Source organism: Anguilla rostrata, chromosome 6 (assembly GCF_018555375.3).
Source record: "Anguilla rostrata isolate EN2019 chromosome 6, ASM1855537v3, whole genome shotgun sequence".
NCBI classification, from domain to species: Eukaryota; Metazoa; Chordata; class Actinopteri; order Anguilliformes; family Anguillidae; genus Anguilla; species Anguilla rostrata.
The window spans coordinates 53,762,045-53,780,830 of record NC_057938.1 but is presented as its reverse complement, the minus strand read 5'-3'; the positions used below and the strand labels follow the sequence as shown (position 1 = coordinate 53,780,830).

The following is an 18,786-nucleotide window of genomic DNA, read 5'->3' as shown; positions in this document are numbered from 1 at the left end:
ATGAAATGTACACAATAAATGTGTATGTGTGTGTTCTTAAACCCAGGTCTAACACAACTGTCTTCATTAATGCATTCATACAGGGATGCATGCATAGAAATCCATGGTGTTTTAAAAATTTAGATCTTCACTTTTATTTCAGACTTTCATTTTGGATTCAGTGCACTTTTGCAAAAAAAAAAAAAGCATATTCACTGTTACATGTATATTTATATATTTAACGTTTCAGGTTTAGATTGTCTGCCTCCTTTCACCTTTCCTCCTAAATCTCCAGTTTATCAACATTTTGTGAGAAATTGAAGTGCGGATCGTCCTTCTGGGTATTAAGACTGGGGGGGGGGGGGGCCCAAGCGCCTGACCAGGAGGAAAATAACACGCTTCTGCGGTTGCATATTACCGTATTTCTGCGCTCTGGAGAAGCGCGGGATCGTTTCTGAGTGCAGGCGCTTCGCGCAGCGCCGTGGATGCGGTCTCCTCCGCTCAGACTATCCCGTCCGTGCTCCTCCTCCTCCTCGCTGACACTGGTAAACTGGCACTTCCTCAGCGAAGCAGAGTTATTGTTTCTCCAGCTCCAAAACTCGATTTTACTTTTTTTTTTTCTCTTCTCCCCCTTCTGTTAGAGTTATGAGCTCGGCCGTATAATACTCTCCTGTTTTTTTTTTTTTGTTTTGTTTTTTTGTCTTTTCCCCGCTCGGCCCCGAAGGTGAAGCTGTACCGCCACATCGGCCCGGACCACCTGCTGCGGATATGCCAGTGCATCGGCCCGCTGCTGGAGAAGGAGATGCCCGCCAGCGTCCCGGGGGTGCAGTCCCTGCTCGGAGCCGGGCGCCAGTCTCTGCTCCGCACGCACAAGAGTACGCCGCGTTTAAAGTGCCCCCCCCCGACCCCCCCCCCCCACCCTGACCCACCCCCCTCCCAACCACAGAGGCGCGCTGTAGTATACCCAGTCTGAGGAGGGTGGGAGCTTGCATTTGGTCCGGTATCTGGTTTTTGTTTTAGCCTGGCGCTAACACACCTGTTTCTACTTACAGACGCTTTTATTGAACCCCGTGATTAGCGAATTAGTTGAATCAGGTGTCCCTGTGTCCTAAAACCTGTATTTTGGGTTGCCGTATGGGTACCGTGCTACCAGTATGATTCGTTTACTTAACCGGCATTAAATGGTATCATTAAGACTACACATCGCACCCCCTGTCCTGCCCCGTACCCCATCCTCACCCCGCCCTACTAAACAATCAGTTTCCTCAGCAACCCTGCCTGGTCACCGTAGCGACGTCTGTGTGTCACGTCCCATCCCAAGGTAGTTTTGGCACCATCTCGCCACACTCTTAACGGATTCTTCCATCTTTTTTTGGGGTAACAGGCTGCAAGCATGTGGTGTGGAAGGGGTCGGCCTTGGCCGCACTGCATTGTGGGAGGCCCCCAGAGCCCCCCATAATTTACGGAAGCCCCCCTAATATCGGTAGGTGTCCGAATTTTCCTCGCCGTTGTTGTTGTTGTTTGTTTTTGCTGAGTGAGATTTGGAAGTTTCTCTTTCCTCCTGCATGCGTGTGTAGCGGTGATGTATTTCCTGTGTCAAAGGTCAGCTCTCATTTTAGCTCATTTTTAAGAACGTGTCGCTGCCCTGTGGCTGATTAATGTTGCCGAATCACCTTTTTTATTCCGGTAGTGTTTTCTTGTTTATTGCGCTTTGCTCTGGAGTGCCCACAGTTGCTGATGCAAATTATAGAGTTTCCTCTCGGAGAAAACCTTGATGTACTGAAAGAAAAGGCTGTATTTGTATCAGGAAATTGTATCTGCTATGTACTTTGCCTTTAAAAAAAAAGTGGTCTTTTATTACTCATCCGTTGCATTCTGAAGAATTAGTTTTTGAACTGCTCGTAAAAGGCCGAGGGTTAATGCATTGCATTTCAGTCACTAATCCAATAAGGTGGACCACTGGGCCATAAAAAGAATCTGATTGGTGGATATGGACTGTGGGCGGGTTTTGGGAGTGGCCCGCGGACCAATGGGGATCTCGCGTGTGCTTCTGTGTGTGCCCAGTGGAGACGGCGCACTGCCGGCGGCTGAACGGGACGTACCGCCAGCGCCAGCTGGTGCCCACGGCGGTCTACCAGCACATGAAGATGCACAAGCGCATCCTGGGGCACCTGTCCTCCGTGTACTGCGTCACCTTCGACCGCACCGGCCGACGCATCTTCACGGTAAGATGGCGCCTCTTCCACCCCACCCCCCCCAGCTCGAATCGAGATTCGGTGGCTCGTCGGGTGCGCGCGGGTTCGAGCTGGCTCCCTTTGGTTAGAAGGGGCTTTTATTTGGTGGGAAGCAGTCTGACCCGGATTATGTGGTTTAATTGGTTCCCTTCCCAATGGCTTGATTGACATACTCGGGACAATTGTTTACGTCATAAAGCTTCTTTAATCAGTCGGGTGCATTTAGTATACTATATATTATATTTGTGTTTTATTTCGAGTTAACGTTGAAATAGGCAGCTGTTGGTTGTATTTACTTATATAGGCCGATTTGTTTTCTTTGTTTAAAGGGAGTATCATTGTAATAGGGATTGTCACTTTATCATAGTGGTTGAAACTAAAGCTTGGCTCGGTATGAATATGTTTCCTGCTGAATTAGGAGTGTCTGTGATTAAAGAAGTATGTGTGTGCACTTTGTGCTCATATCTGTCTCACTGCGAGGTCATATTATGGGTTTCCTGCGTGAGCTGTTGCCTGGTTTCCTGGAACTGAAGTACCTGCTCCAGTTCATTCACCACAATTTACAGTTGTTGTTGTTTTTATATATTTTTTTTTTGTGGTTTAGGGGTCAGGGCTCTTCAGAGTTTCTGTGGATTGGTCCTTAAAGGCTGACGGGTCCCTGTGGTGGTTTGGGGGGGGACGTCCTGTGGAAGACATCGCTCGAGAGGGGCGATCGTGCAGTGGCGGGATAGCGCACGTGTAGCCTTGCGTAGCAACGGCGGGTTGGGGGGGGGCGTGGCAGATAGCAACGCAGGCGTGGGGTCTCCAGCCCCGGAGAGCCGCCGGCTCCACCGGTTTCTGTTGTTACTCAGCGGCTGATTGGTCAATTACGGCAGCTGATCACGCAGCCCTAAGTCTCCTCATCTGGTTTCCCTAGTCTGAACCTGAACCGGTCTCCGATTTTAGAAAGAGAAAACAAAAAAAAAACAGCAAACCCTGCGGCTCTCCGGGACCCAGGCTGCAGACAGACCTCCGTTGGCTGATGGTAATTTAATGTGATGTTTCTTTGTCTGGATTTTGTTTAAAAAAAAAAAACCCAGCAAAATGAAATCCTCTGTGTGGAAGCCTTGTTAGTTCAGGCTGGAGGTTCCTGGGCATAATTGTTAGAATTCATCTTGGAAAGCAAAGCTTTGCATGGGTTTTATTTTCCTCCTTAAGGAAAACGCGTCGGCTTATTGGGGTCGCTGTGGAGCGGTTTGGGGCGTTTTGGCAAAAATCGGTTTGGGTTTTTTTCTTTCTTTCTTCGGTGCGGGACACCTCCCCGCGGGCGCAGAAGTTCCGGAGAATTCCGTGTGTCGGGAGGTGTGAAAGGAGGAAGTGCAACGTTCCCTCTGGGAATGCCGCTCTGCAGAAGGGTGTTTCCGCCTCGGCGAACAGGGCGACGGCGGGCCTGATTCAGATCATCCCGCCCCGCCAGAGAAGCCTCTTCACGCATGTGTTTCGTGTGAACGGTGGACGTTCGCGGAGAGGAGTCGCATTTCCGGTTCTTTCTGATGACTCAGGCATTGCAGCCTGACTTGGAACAGTTCTGAAGAAGGAGAATAATGCCATCGGTGTTTTTAAATACTATGCGGTGTTGTTCTTAAACTGATCCGTACCTGAGGCCACGTTCTTTTAAAAATGGCGCAACGTTTTCTGTGTGCCAGACGTTTTGGACTTACCATAAAACAGTTCATGAATAAAATGTATTCAGCAGATACTTCACGGAGTATGCACACTCTGCAATTCTGTCATTAGTTGCCAATCAGCAGATCCAGACCTGGAAATAATCTCTATTTTATGATTCATCTGAATAGTACTTTTTTTGTTTTCCTCAAAGGTCGGATGGTCAAGAGGGTTGCGTTAATTTGGCTTCCAGGTGAATAGCCCTGCTGTACAGACTGTAAGCAGCATGCCTTGAAACAAAGGCTAAATCAGAGAGGTTTATGGGTAGAGCTGCTGTCACTGTTCTGGCTACGTGCCCTTTTGCGCAGTGACGTGGAATCCTTTTGCCGACGATCCTCTTTAACGTTCCGCGTACGAACCCGAACACCTGGAGTCCAGTCCTGCGACGCTCTAGCTACAGGGGCCAGGTTCCCGAATACCGAGTCCAGTCCGTGTTGGCACCCGCAGCTCCGATGTTCCCCGCGGAACGTGGAGAGGGAAGTTGTTGTCTTGTTACGCGTGCCGGCGTGGTCCCGCTCCAGTTTTAACGCCGGTGATTAATGGTTCCCCTCTTCCCCGTAAGACGGAACGCGGCGAAGGATTCACGCCGCGGAAATTCCGCGTCGTTCAGCGCGTTTCTCCGTACGCTTGGGCTTTCATGTAGAAATTGAGATGTTTTTTTTTTTTTTTCGAGCAGACAGGCCAGAGAGATAAGGGTATTAATTTGTGTTCTTTCTCTCTTTCTTGGAAAACCACAGCTGCAGTTTTCTGCAGCCGGGGCTGGATTTTGGAGAGTCTTTGATATGTCACAGGGATGTTTACTGTTAGCGTAGTCAGGTATTGGCTCATGTTGTTTCTGCCCAAAATAAAAATATTAAATAAAAAAAAAAATACAAACGGTTTGAGCGTTGAATCAACATTTGTAAATTGTCACAAATCTGAGTGACTGAGCAAAATGTGTTGTCTAATATTAATATTTTCAAAACGCAGTAACTGGCGATGGTGAGTTTCGTGAATACAGGCTTGGTACATCTTTAGGGAAAGGTATATAGGTGAGCTAGGCAGGCATGAGCTGTCAGCTTTATCATCACACAATGCTAAACCACAAAACAGTTTGTTTAGATTTGTTCCAACTGAAGAAGGACTTTTAATACATTTTGATGAAGAATTGGAGCAAAAATAAAATAAAAATAATCATGCAAGCATGACCATGACATGCCTACCTTTATTTTGCTGGCAGGATTGTTCAGTTTGTTTCCCATTTAAAAACATTTTGAAATGCAGAATTCAGCTGATTAACCTTAACCAACGGTGGTTCTTGTTTGTTTGTTTTTCATTCACTGCGCAGTTCGTTCTTCATGTTTTTACTTTCCTTTCAAAATGTCTGGTCCAAAATAAAATGTTTATTGCGTTCTTAAGAGGTGAGTTGTTTAAAAAAAAAAGAAGGAAATACAGAACAGGAACACAAGGTGTCCTGAAAAAGGCTTTCGTTCACATCCCACGCTGAACACTACGAGTACTGACTGTGCACTTCCTGTGTGACTGTTGAACCAGTACTGACTGTGCACTTCCTGTGTGACTGTTGAACCAATACTGACTGTGCACTTCCTGTGTGACTGTTGAACCAGTACTGACTGTGCACTTCCTGTGTGACTGTTGAACCAATACTGAATGCGCACTTCCTCTGTGACTGTAGAACCAGTACTGACTGTACACTTCCTTTGTGACTGTAGCAGTACTGACTGTACATTAACAGTGTGATTGTATTTGCAGTACTGACTACACTAACAGCGATTGTAAAAGCAGCCCTACTAGTTCACACAGTGGATGTTAAACAACCACCTGTGTCAAGAACGGCACCCAGCAGGTGTTGCTTTGCACTTTAAATCTGGACCGTCGCGCAACCTGTTGTCCGCTACCAGACCCACCTGCGTGGCCGTATCGTCTGCATGCAGTTCGTTCCCTGACACCTGAAATGTAGCGTCGCTCGCGCAAAAGTGATATCGCGTGGGCGGCTTGGTTTACGGCTGTCCTTGCCGGTCGGGGAAATTGGAAAGGTTGGCCCGTCCGCCTGGCCCATCTGTCACCCACAAGGCCGCTAATACTTCAGGCACCCCCACGTCATATTTCCGGCGTGTCGGTGAAGTGGTCTTCCTCCCGGGAATCTGTCGCGTTTTGATGGAGCTTCCTGAAGAGGAGAGGACATTGGTTCCGTGCTCTTCAGCCTCTGATTTGCTAGAGAGAGGGGATAATGTTTTTCTTTGGAAATGGGACAGTGGGGCTTGTAGTCTTTTGAGTTGTATCTGGGTTATGTAATGTATTCTGGACCTTTGCTAATTGTAGTTACTTAAACTGACTCGTGCCCTGAAATCCATAAATGCACACACTAACACACACACACACACACACACACTAACACACACACACGCACACACACACTCACACTCACACAACCCCACAGACGCGCAGATGTTCCAAGTGTGTTCTTCCTGGTCCTATTTTAAGAACTTTTAAAGCACATTCTGTTTTAATAGCTGACAACCAGTTTTTTGCAGTTTTTCTTTTTTTTTTTTTTTTTTTTAAATCTCAGTCATCCCCTCTAATTGGAAGAATGACTTAGTGCTTAAGTGGCATTTACATAAAGTACTTGAATTGCTCTGATTGGCGGTGTGGGGATAAATATGAGAAGATTTAAATGGCTGGTCTTTGTTTTGAACATGGCTTAATGGAGTTTGGCCTGGTGGCTCATTGTAGTCTAGCCTACATTCGGTACATTGGGTTCACATTAAGAATGAATTTCGCGGTGAAAAATGTGTGTTGGAATTGCGAATAGTCAGTACGTTTCCTGTGGGGTGTTTTTTGTTAAATGTTCTATTGCGTACATAACGGCTGATTTTACTTGCTGGCCTTTTGATTTGTACAAAATCAGCCGAGCACAGTCTGGCCTAACCTTTCTCTGTGACACGAGACAAAGAAAGTTGAATTTTTCACAGTTCTGTAAAACATTTGAGCCCAGATAAAGGGTTAAATTCACTGATTTATTGGTGACGTGGGCATTATGTTCACTCATCAAACCATATATTAACAATGTTTTTTTTGTACGTTAAAGCAGTCTAATGCTAAAGGCTATGGTATTTGCATATTGAACAGATGATGCTAATCATACAAATTATGTGTCCACAATAAAGCTTTGTTCAGTATCTGGCCAAAGCTAGGCATTCTTCTCCATTTTTTCCCTCTTACATGTCTAGAGATTCATTTTAAGCAGTTTTGTAAAATATCAAACATTAAAAGAATATTTACCAACGCATTTGGCTTCCCAAAAGAACTCTTACATACAGTACAATGGTTTTGGGCAGGTGTTTGTAGTTAAGCAAGAAAAGTTCTTTGGAAGAACAGGGCACAAAGTTAAATTCTGGTGCTTGGACTGTGCTTTAAGAAAATCGTTCAGGAGAGTTTGGACTGAACCGTCTGAGGCCTCACCAGAACGTAAATCAGTTTTAGAAGCCGTGTGGTAATTCGGTTAGTTGGTGATGATGGCCACTGTTGTTGTCGATATTTCAGTCACGTACAGTAGAGTGATGTAGCGTACAGTTTTGGGAATGTGCAGCCGCTTGTATTTCTTCCGGCATTGAAATGTGGTGAAGGAGCCCGGTCGCGCCGTGAGATTGTGTGGAAATGTATTTCATGTCCAGCGGTCGTCTCTAAACTGCCAGGACGTTTGATTGGATGCGCTTCCGGGCGCGACCTCTTGTTATTCGCTGTGAGATCTGGCGAAGCCTTGGTTACCGCGGCGATGAAGATTTTTCGATGTACGGCGTCACAAAATCAAATTCCTCTTCGCTGTGCTCGGGAAAAATAAATGGACTCAACTATAGCTAGGTCAATTTAGTATTCTGCTGTTTACCCCAACCCCCCCACACCCCTCCCCCCCCCCACCCCAAAATGCTGTCTCTTCCCTGTCTCAGTAGATTTGCATTTTAGATTTCTGAAGACATTCAAATATTACATCTTGTCTCTGGAGGATTATAATGGCCTTGCCGCCTGTAATGCATGGAGTTTTAAGGTGACAATGGAAGACTTGTTATTTGTGGACAAGGGGGGGGGCAGGGAGAGGGGGGAATTTTAGAAATAATTTCTCCTTGTTGTTTCTGAGTGCCCAGACGCCTTCGTAACGGCACCACCGGAATGTTTTACAGAATTAGGGGGCAGGTTACGGGTTCAAATCCCTGGCAGGGCACAGCTGTTGTACCCCGTGAGAGAGGCCCTGGAACTCAAGTACTTCAGTACAAACATTCAAGTGTGATAGTACGGGCACAGTGACACAATTTTAGCTGTTTTGGCTCTATCATCTGGATACCGTCAAATTACAGCTGGCAGTCTGCAGCTTAACCTGATGTTCATGGTTTTATTTCAAATCCAGCGTGCTGGTGTACAGAGACAAAGAAAGAAAAATAAAAGGTCACTCTCCTCGGTACTTTTGCATTTCACTGCTTCTAGCAGTATAAATGGATAGTTTGTACAAGTGGAAGCAGTGTAAATGGCTCTGAAGAGTCAGCTTACCAAACAAACAAACAAACAAACAAACAAACAAATAAATAAAGCTCGGGTTTATGGCGTTTAATTTGCATCCGGAGATGTCCGATCTGTCTGGCGTTTCGCGCGTACAGTGAGCGAAGCGTTTAAGTCGCGATGTTTCCCCGCACCATTGTTTTCCTTCTTTAATGTGGCCCTACATCACATAAATGCCAAGCAGTTGTGTAGCTGCGCGAATGTGAGCGGCATAACAAGGAGAGACATCAAATAGTGTCGTATAATTATTTTAGCAGAATCTGAAAACAGAATCAATGGCAATAAAACCATATGGCCAGTAAGACAAATTAATCCCTTTGATGACTTCTGACGTTCTTACTGATGAAAGCGATATTGGCTCATTTGATTGTATTAAATGTTGGGTAACACGGAGTTAGATGCCCCCTGGGGTTGAAGCCCTCCTGCCCCTCCCTTAATTTTCTTTTCTTCTTGACCAATAGATTGTGGCAAATTTCATCTCTGCACGTTTATTGAATGTCTCTGCTGTTTTTACGTTTTTACATTTTTACCGGGCTCACTGCATTTGTGTTCTTTATTCCACTGGAACCTGTTTGAGGCAAGTTGATCGATTTTTGTGACCGGAAGCCATCCTCTGTACATTTGTGTTAAAGGAGTACCATGGTGGTTGAACGTGACACTTCCCAGTTGTCCTCAGGCAACAACAAAACAAATGTGAATAATTTTTTTATTCTTCAGTCATTTCAATGTACTTTAAAACGTATTTTTCTAAGCCTAAATTTCCCACTATAAAAATTCACCCGAACCGTCTGGGCGTGGTAATGAGAACTGTCAGTTAGCTATGATTGACAGACCGTGCCCGGTTACCATAGCTACCCCCATGATACGCGCTCTCTTTGGGAGACTGAATTTTCACAAGCTAGCTAGCTTAGTAGTATATCAAGTATCGATAGATAGCTAAGGTAAGAACGTTGACTTATATCCAGTTATAATTTTTGCTATCTAGCTAGCCAAGTTAAGATGAAAGCACAACTATAACGTCCTCATAAAAGCAAACTAGCAAGCTAACGTTATCGATAGCATTGCCTTATGAAAGCAAACCTCCTAGCTAGCTAACGTTAGCTAGCTAGCTAAATGAATATAACCAGAAATAATCTAAAGGCACTCTAATTTAAGTGAACCTAACGTTAGTCAAATATTTGCATTGTCTGAACAGCAGGACGGTGTGTCCTGTCAGATTTCTTTACGGGGCGTGGAAATAGGAGTGGTTACTGTATTCGTGACGTAGAAAAATGACAACTTTCTCAACCGGTTGAAAATATGATGATGAATTTAAAACGCATATTTCTCCAAAAATACAGAACGGACATATTTAATACTTTGCTCATTGTGTTTCTTCAATGCCTCTTGTGCAAATAGCACATAAAACCGAGAAAGTGTGAAAATCACCATGGTACTCCTTTAAGCAGTACATGAATTGGTGTGTTTGGGGGATCAATGGGAAGAATAATTCATTTGTTTTGAAAGACAAAAAAAAACTCAACTTTAAAAAGTGGAGATATAAAGTTGCTCCTTTTGGGGCATCATGGCCCATAGTACATCTGTAACTATTTAGTTGGATTTTGTTGTGTTGAGTTTCGCCCTCTTACAGTGTATGTCCCCGAACGGCATATTGGTTTAAGCATAAAGGTTATGTAAGTGCCAAACTAATGTCCAAATATGTCCTAATCTGGAAACATGCATTGTTCTTAGGTGGCAGAATCTTCCCCTGTCTTACCCAACTCTCTAATGATCGAGGACGTCTTTTTATATGAAAAAGAATCAGTGTTCACCATGACAGTGGCTGAGGTTTTTTTTTTTTTTTTTCCCTGTTAAGAGCGAAAACAAAGGATGAGAAAAGAATTTTGAAAATCAAATAATTTATTATAAAAATAAATGTTTTGGAATGAAGGTCTCCTTCTTTGTTTCTTGTTAAGAGGATTTATCAAAGGAGAACACTCTTTTGCGGAACGGAGCTGGAATGTGTGTGTGTGTCGGATTTCTGACAGCCAGTGTGTTCCCCTCCCCTGCGGACCCAGAGAGGAGGGGGGAAAAAAAGAAAAAAAAAGTAAAAGATAGCAATCTAAAAAAAAAAAAAAATGGGAGAATGGGAGATGGTAGAAGTAGCCTGGCGGTGAAAAGCACTATCAGTGTACGGGGGTGGGGGGGCGGTTGGTGGGGGGGGGGGGTGTAGCGCAGGAGAGAAAGATAATGGATTGAAGATACGGCTCCTGACAAGAAAAGCTCTGAGTTTTTGAAACAAATTTCCGCTGGATGTGGGGGGGGGAAAAAAAGTGGAAAACGAGTCTCGGCGACGCGTGGTAGGGGTCACGGACCCCGGGTACGAGCCCGTGCGAGACGCCGTTTACAGTGCATGCTGGGAAAAGCTAGAGATCGGGGCTTAGGTGAGTCGTTTTTGCAATCTTTGCTTTTTTTTCTTTTTGGCTGGACCGCAACGGCGGGGCCAGCCCTACAAACGCGAATGTCTGTGACTGGGTGACTGAGTGACTGAGTGATGAAGTTACGCAATTGGTCGGCCGAGTTTTCGCACACCCATACACTAGGTCTTGACCTGGTCTTGTTCTTGTCTTGACTAAGCTGTTGATCCATTTTCAAACCGGTCTGAAAGATTCACAAAGATGGCAAAGAAGAATAGACACTCACCTGAAGGCACTTCACCAGTCTCACCAAGAATTTTATTTTTATTTAATATTCATGAGTCATCATCACTTTATATAGATATTCTGTTTTTTTGTGTTTGTTTTTACCACCAGCAGTAGCCTACATTCTAGGGTGTGCGGCCTGGTTGGAAAACAAGCACATTTACACGTCTCCAAGTAATTGGCAGAACAATTTATTTTAGCACTTGCAGTGGATTGATTATCCCTTCTCCTCTGGAGGGAGAGAGAGGCTGTGGCGTTTTACTGAAATTATGCGCGTTAGGCTGCCGTAGTGGCTTTCTCCTGTTATATTATGAATATGTTTGAACACAAAGGGCTGTTGAAACACAGCAGTAACCACGGCAGCGGATGTTCAGGGGAATTACTCAGAGTGTTTGTTCGGTGGGAGTTGGGCGTCGTGCTTTTTTTTCTCACTCTGTTGTATCGCCTTTGGCGACCAGTTGTGGAGAATTATCCCCCCGGGGGCTAACGCGAGATTGTGATGGGGGGGACGCTTCATTATTTTTGCGAATGTCTCGCGTAATTTTTGTGGGAGGACACAGCAAACCGGGCCAGGAAGAAACTTGGAACTTGGGCACCAGGAGGGTGGAATTGTGGACGAATAAAATCTGTTTTATTTATCTCATCTCTTAAATACTGCTGACGCTGCATTTATCACCTCTGGCTATTTCCGTCCTCCGTTTGTGAAGCGGAGTTTGCGGCCCGTTACTGTAAGTGCTGCGCGTCCTGTATGGGAGGTTATATATTGCGTACTTACTGTGTGTAAGTGAGAGGCGGGTAAAGTGCAGCTGAACCCGGCCCAGGATAACGGATTTCGGCCAATGGGCTTTGGAGGATCGCTGCGGTCTGTGAGGTCGCCTCAGAGGTCGTTCGGCTGCGTGTCGTGCGTTTGCGTCCCTGGACTCTGAGCGGATGGGTCGCCCCGGCGGACCTGAGCTCAAAGACCGCGGACGTTATAAATAGCGTTCAGGTTTCGGGGGCCCAGGCTGATGTGTGTTCAGGAACGCCACAGCAGCGGGCGCCGCTCCTCCGCGTGACGGTTCGAGAGCAGGTATCGAGCAGCGTTTGCCTTGCCCTGGGGTGGTATAAGTGCTAACTAATGGATAGCAGATTTTAATGGACGGCAGGTTGGGACTCGCCCTCTCCTGTGTGGCCATTATAGCCCTTTAGGGTGTGACATCACACGTATGCGATTAGAACGTTAAGTGGACATTATGATGTAATAATCACTGCTGGTAATTGAAAGCGATGGAGTTCCAGAGCTCTGAATTAAAGAAAAGATCAGTAACACGTGATTAGACTGTTATTAACTGAACATTCTAACGCTGATGTGACAGTCACTGCTGGTCTTTGAAAGCAGCGGAGTTCCAGAACACTTTTGACTTCTGGAATTCTGAAGAAAGCGTTCCAGAGAGCCTGCTCTTCAGAGGGGTCGGTGTGTGTGTTTCAGGGCTCCGACGACTGCCTGGTGAAGATCTGGGCGACGGATGACGGGCGGCTGCTGGCCACCCTCCGCGGCCACGCGGCGGAGATCTCCGACATGGCCGTCAACTACGAGAACACCATGATCGCCGCCGGCAGCTGCGACAAGATGATCCGCGTCTGGTGCCTGCAGACCTGCGCCCCGCTGGCCGTGCTGGAGGGCCACGGGGCCTCCATCACCTCCCTGCAGGTAGGGCCCCCTGTCACTGTACGGGTAGAGCCCCTGTTACTCTAAGTTAGGGCCCCTGTCACCCAGCAGGTTGGGCCCCTGTTACCCTTCAGGTGTGGTCCCTGTCACCCTGCAGGTAGGCCCCCCTGTCACTCTGTAGGTAGGGCCTCTGTAATCGTATAAGTAGGGCCCCTGTTACCCTACAGGTAAGCCCCCTGCATGTAGGGCCCCCTGTCACCCTACTGGTAGCCCCCCTGAAACCATACTTGTAGGGCCCCTGTCACCCCTATGTGTGTTTGTGTGTGTGTGTGTGCGTATGTGTTTATGCCCGTGTGTGTGTATGTATGTGTGATATAGAGTTATAGAGGGAGACATGTTGTATAACGCGTGTGTAACTGTGTGTTTTTAATGGGAGTGAGTGTTGTAGCAGTGCAGTGTGTTTGCGGGCGCGGGATGCTAATTCAGCCTGTGTGATCCGCTCCAGTTCTCCCCGCTGTGCTGCGGCACCAGGAGGTACCTGTCCTCCACGGGGGCCGACGGCTCCATTTGCTTCTGGCAATGGGACGCCAGGACGCTCAAATTCAGGTCAGCGCTCTACCCCCCTCTCTCTGTCTCTCTCCCTCTCTCTCTCTCTCTCTCTCTCTCTCTCTCTCTCTCTCTGTCTCTCTCCATCTCTCTCTCTCTCTGTCTCTCTCGCTCTCTCTCTCTCTCCCTCTCTCTCTCCCCCTCTCTCTCTCTTTCGCTCTCTCTCTCTCTGTCGCTCTCTCTCTCTCCCCCTCTCTCTCTCTCTCTCCCCCCTCTCTCTCTTTCGCTCTCTCTCTCTCTCTCTGCAGCCGGAAATGCTGATCAACCTCTCACACACCTCTGCTGCTCCTCTCTCTGTGTTTTAAATGCTTCGCCCCATGTTGGATGAGGCACAAACAGGGCTGTGTCTCTTGGTGTAGCGTACTGTCATTAGCCAATCATTTCACACCTTTCATACTTTCCTGTACTTCAGTAACACTGTGCGGAAGGTAGTCGTTGTAAGTGTCCTTTGGAAAATCCCTGCTGTTCCCAGCATGCATTGCAAACACAGCCAAGCCCTAAGCCCTCAGCATTGTTTAGCCATTTCAGCCTTTGTCCTTGTCTTTCATTTTAATGAAAGATTTTGTGTTTCTCTATGTGACAGTTAAATATTTATATTAATTATGTTATGTTATGTTATGTTATGTTATATCCCCTATTTTATTGGTTTTAGCACGGACTATTGCCAGTATAGCGGTAGTCTTTATGGGTGATGAGCGAAGTTAGCTTGGACGCGGTCATTTCGGTGTAAGGTTAGGATGGCGTACGGGGTCTTGAGGAAACAAGCTAAAATATGTGTGTACACCTGTGTGTGTGTGTGTGTGTGGTTCTGCGTGTGTGTGTGTGTGTGTGTATGTGTTTGTGTGTGTGTGTGTGTGTGCGTGGGTCTGCGTGTGTGTGTGTGCCTGTGTGTGTGTCTGTGTGTGGGTCTGTGTGTGTGTGTGTGTGTGTGTGTATGTGTTTGTGTGTGTGTGTGTGTGTGCGTGGGTCTGCGTGTGTGTGTGTGCCTGTGTGTGTGTCTGTGTGTGGGTCTGTGTGTGTGTGTGTGTGTGTGTGTGTGTGTACACGTGTGTGTGTGTGTTTGTGGCAGCAGTCAGAGACCCAGCAAGTTCACGGAGCGTCCGAGGCCCGGGGTCCAGATGATCTGCTCCTCCTTCAGTGCCGGTAACTTCCCTTTCACCCCCCCGAACTTCCTGCTCCTCTCCATACACTTCCGGGGCAATGGTGGCGCTGTTGCTAGGGAACTGGGGTTGTGTGTACAGGGCTGGGGGTTCGATTCCCTGGGTAAGGGTTCACACCAGCTTAGCTTCAGTATGGATATGTAACTGTACTTACTTTATACTTTATTGACCCCGTGGGGTAATTTGTCCTCTGCATTTGACCCATCCTAGTTACTTAGCAGCAGTGGACAGCCACAGCGCAGCACCCAGGGGACCAGCTCTGGTTCTGAGGACAGTGCTTTGGTCAAGGGCAGTGGCAGTGGCAGGAGTGCGCCAAATGAAAATGTATAAATGTCAGGTGTTAGTGACAGCTTCTGTGTGTGAGGGTGGCTTTCCCTTAATTAGTCATCCGTTCGTTTCTGTCAGTGTGGTGTAGTGGTTAGTAACTCGGAGGTTGCTGGTTCAATTCCCCGGAGGGGCGCAGATTGTATGTATAAGCATATTTTTTAATAAAGAACATAAATGGCTCTTCAAAATGCCTAAAAATATGTTTTAAAAAACTTAACTGATTAAATTTATTATTTAAAAAAAAAAATTTTTGTCACTGCTTTAATTGGTGAAGCTGCAGTCACCGTGCTTAATATTCATGAGGTGACGACCCCTCTTCAATCCCAGGAACTGTGTAAAGTAGCCGAGATCCAGGCCCAAACAGCGAGAGGTCCTGAAACACCAATACTGGGTTTATGGGGACATGTGATGGCTTTATGGGGACGTGTGATTGGAAGCGGGTGACCTCAGAAGCCTTGATTTTTTAAAAACGTTTTCGTGTTCAGGTGGCATGTTCCTGGCGACGGGCAGCACGGACCACATCATCCGGGTGTACTACTTCGGGTCCGGGCATCCCGAGAAGATCTCGGAGCTGGAGTCTCATACTGTGAGTGTGTGTGGTGCAGCACTCGCCCAAATTTACCCCGCCGTTGCCTCGTTTTGGCTTGGCCTGTATCGTGTGTAATCCTGTCTTAATTTTCTCCCTCCTCTCTCTCTTTCTCTCTATCTCCTTTGTTTTTTTTTTTTACAGGATAAAGTGGACAGCATACAGTTCTCAAACTGCGGCGAAAGGTACTTCTTTTTTTTTATTTGTTTTTTTTTAATCCTCTCCTGTTCTCGCGAATTGCATTTTCGTACTCGTCCTTTTTGAAAGTCTTTCAGGGCGTTTGATTTGATGTTGTCGGCAGAAGGTGCGGTGGTGGGTAGGGTTTGGGGATTTTTTTGAAAATTACAACGTTGCCTACCTGCTCAGTGGTACCGGGGCTTAACGGAGTTTTAGAAAATCTCCCAACTTCCTCAGAAAGCAAACGGAGTAGGCTGCTGCTCCGCTGTGGCAGGGGAGCAGCCTTTCATTTCGCCTCGTCCCGAAATCCCCTAATTTCGCCATTGTCTCTCGGGTTTAATGAGGTCTTGCCACCGCCGAGGAGTGAGTGTGTGCGCTTGGAAAAACCCAGGGGGTTCTGAAAGAAAGGAAGAAAGGAAGAAAAGAAAGAGAGAGAAAGGAAGAAAAGCGAGTTTAAGTGCAGCCAACAGTAATGGGGAAAAAAAAAAAAAACCTCAAAAGATGTGAAATGTGTAATTGGAACGGGGGGGGGGAGAAAAAAGCTTCTGAGCCTGTTCTTGTGCTGCCTCTGTACAGTTCAGAGAGGGGGAGAGAGAGAGAGAGAGAGAGAGAGAGAGCAGGAGAGAAAGACTAAGTGAGGGAGAGAGAGTACAGGAGAGAGAGACTGAGAGAGGGAGAGAGAGAGAGCAGGAGAGAAAGACTAAGTGAGGGAGAGAGAGTACAGGAGAGAGAGACTGAGAGAGGGAGAGAGAGAGCAGGGGAGAAAGAGAGAGAGAGGGAGAGAGAGGGCAGGAGAAAGAGAATGCAAGAGAGAGGGAGAGAGCTGGAGGGAGAGACTAAGGGAGGGAGAGAGAGTACAGGAGAGAGAGACTGAGAGAGGGAGAGAGAGGGCAGGAGAAAGAGAATGCAAGAGAGAGGGAGAGAGCAGGAGAGAGACTGAGGGAGGGAGAGAGAGTGCAGGAGAGAGAAGGAGAGCAAGAGAGAGCTGGAGAGAGAGCGAGAAAGAGAGACTATTGTACACAGTTCCTTAAGCTGCAGAAATAAGGCGCAGCTTCCGCCTTGCCGTCCGGGTGTGGCACATCCAGCGTTGCCCGTGTAAGCCAGGCCTGGGAGACACACCGTGGGGGCACATTTCAAAGCGCGTGCGTTCCTAACGTTCATACGCGTTGCATTTCAGTAAACTGAAACGAGGGACCTCAGCACCGCCAAAAGAAATATGGATCTACTTTGAACGTCTTTTTCTTCTCGTCCCTATTGTGGAAGCAGCCGAGGCAATCGTTAACAGGGTGATCGCGCTCACAAAAAAAACTTTTGTGAACGCGTCCCTTTTCTTTACCGGGGAACAACTTGAAACTAGCCAATTAAGGAGGTGAGCCGCAGTAGCCTTTATCCGCGCCTGAGGCCTTCCGCTCAGCTTAGCCGGCTAGCATGCTCTCCTCGCCAAGAAAATTCATTACAACAAGAGGAATTTGTCTTGTTTGTACAAACCCGTTTTTTTGCTATCAATTTAAATATCATACCTCGCACAGGTTTTTTTGGGGGGGGGGTTTTCTGTGAAGTATTGTAAATGTTTTGTATGCCAATGAGAGAAATATAGATGGTATCCGTGGCAAAATACCAGCGTGCACAAAGATCTGAGCGATCAGATTGGGTTTTCGCCGATATGTCTGAAATGTAATATTGCAGGTGCACCGCCTTTTAAATAAATCTCATCGCGTCATCAAGGGAGGCTGTAAACCAGCAGGCTTATTCTGTGAATTCCTCATAAACCCACAAAATAAATGCAATTTCATGTATGAAGCAGATCATATGTGATTATGACCACATATTAAAACACGGTCTGAAGTGCTGTGGGTTTATGTCAGTTGAATCTGAATCACTGGAAGAATCAAGTAGGGCACAAAACTGAAAATAAAATTCCTTTCTGTGTGAAGCGAAATACTACACTGGAGGCTGAAAGCAGTCAAAACTATAATGGCTAGTGTGGTGGGTTCTTTCTCTTTTGATAGAACCTGGTTTTCCCTTCCCCAAAACAACGCTTTGTGAGTTTGCATAGACAACATTTAACGCAAAATATTTACAATAAAATAATTTGCTTTAGGCCCTCCACACTTTTGTACATTGTCCAAATAGAGATCACGTGTCCCATGCGGTGGAGTTGAAACGCAGTTTGCCGTTTCCTTTCCGTGCGTGTGCCCGCTCTTCACAAGGTGGGGGGGATTGTGGGTAATAAGCGACGGACGCGACCGCGGGGAGCGGGGCCGCATTCCTGTTTGTTTACCCGTCGCCGGGGGCAGGGTGACGCGTGACGCCTGCTCCTTCCAAAAACCCTCTTTAACGCTACGCGGTTTATTTATAGAAGTGCTTTTCTGCTCCCCCCCCCCCCCCTCCAGAATTACCGTGCTCTCTACCCCGCCTCTAGGAGACGGTTGATCCTAACGCGTTGGTGACAGGCTCTGAGATTAGTTTGTCCACTCCTACGGATTGAAACTATTGTTCCATGATAACAGAGAAGCGGGAGGGGGTAGGAGATAGGGGGTAGAGCTAATGTAATTGCTAACGTAATTAAATAGCCTTCCTCCGAACTGTAGGCTGTTCTCACGTCCTTCCCCAAATCCTCCTCTCGCTTCCTGCCCCTCTGTCCCAGACCCAGAGTGTCCCGGGAGAGCTAGAGAATCTTCCAAATTTATTTAAAAAAAAAAAAATCAGACCCAGGAATTCGGGCGAGGTGAGAGAACTTCCCAAATCAACGGCTAAAATCGGTCGGCTAGGTGTTGCATAACAGCAGGGAATCTGCAGACCCTTTATCCAGCGCCTTCTCCGGGACCAGCTGAGGATCGCGGCTCCCCGTCCTGTTTTTAGAACGAGTCAAAAACAATAACACACCCCCCCGAAGCCTCGCCTCACCTCGCCTCTCCTCCTCCTCCTCCTCTTCCTCCTCCTCTTCCCGGCTGAGTTAAACTGGAGTGTGCGGGATTCGGGGTTAATACCGTCCCCTCCCCGAGGCGTCTTTGTGCCGATCGCTCCTCTGACAGCGTAATGGCTGCCGCTGCTAATGGACCGCTCGGGGGCGGCGTCGTCTTGTTTACCTTTTTGCCCTCGTGAACCCCGTTTGCATGTGATGTATGGATTT

General features: G+C 47.0%; 1 protein-coding gene across 7 annotated transcripts in view; it reads left to right on the top strand.

Moving 5' to 3' along the window:
* phip (pleckstrin homology domain interacting protein) overlaps window positions 1-18,786 on the top strand; it is a 60,789-nt gene that overhangs the window by 3,386 nt on the left and 38,617 nt on the right. For 4 of the 7 annotated variants that reach the window (XM_064340565.1, XM_064340562.1, XM_064340564.1 and 1 more), the window contains exons 5-12: window positions 704-854; window positions 1,364-1,462; window positions 2,044-2,204; window positions 12,618-12,839; window positions 13,303-13,403; window positions 14,476-14,546; window positions 15,376-15,476; window positions 15,621-15,661. In XM_064340565.1, the coding sequence (XP_064196635.1) occupies window positions 704-854; window positions 1,364-1,462; window positions 2,044-2,204; window positions 12,618-12,839; window positions 13,303-13,403; window positions 14,476-14,546; window positions 15,376-15,476; window positions 15,621-15,661 (947 nt within the window). Of the gene's footprint in view, window positions 1-703; window positions 855-1,363; window positions 1,463-2,043; window positions 2,205-12,617; window positions 12,840-13,302; window positions 13,404-14,472; window positions 14,547-15,375; window positions 15,477-15,620; window positions 15,662-18,786 lie in introns of all 7 variants that reach the window. The other 3 variants (XM_064340561.1, XM_064340563.1, XM_064340559.1) reach the window with 1 other exon arrangement.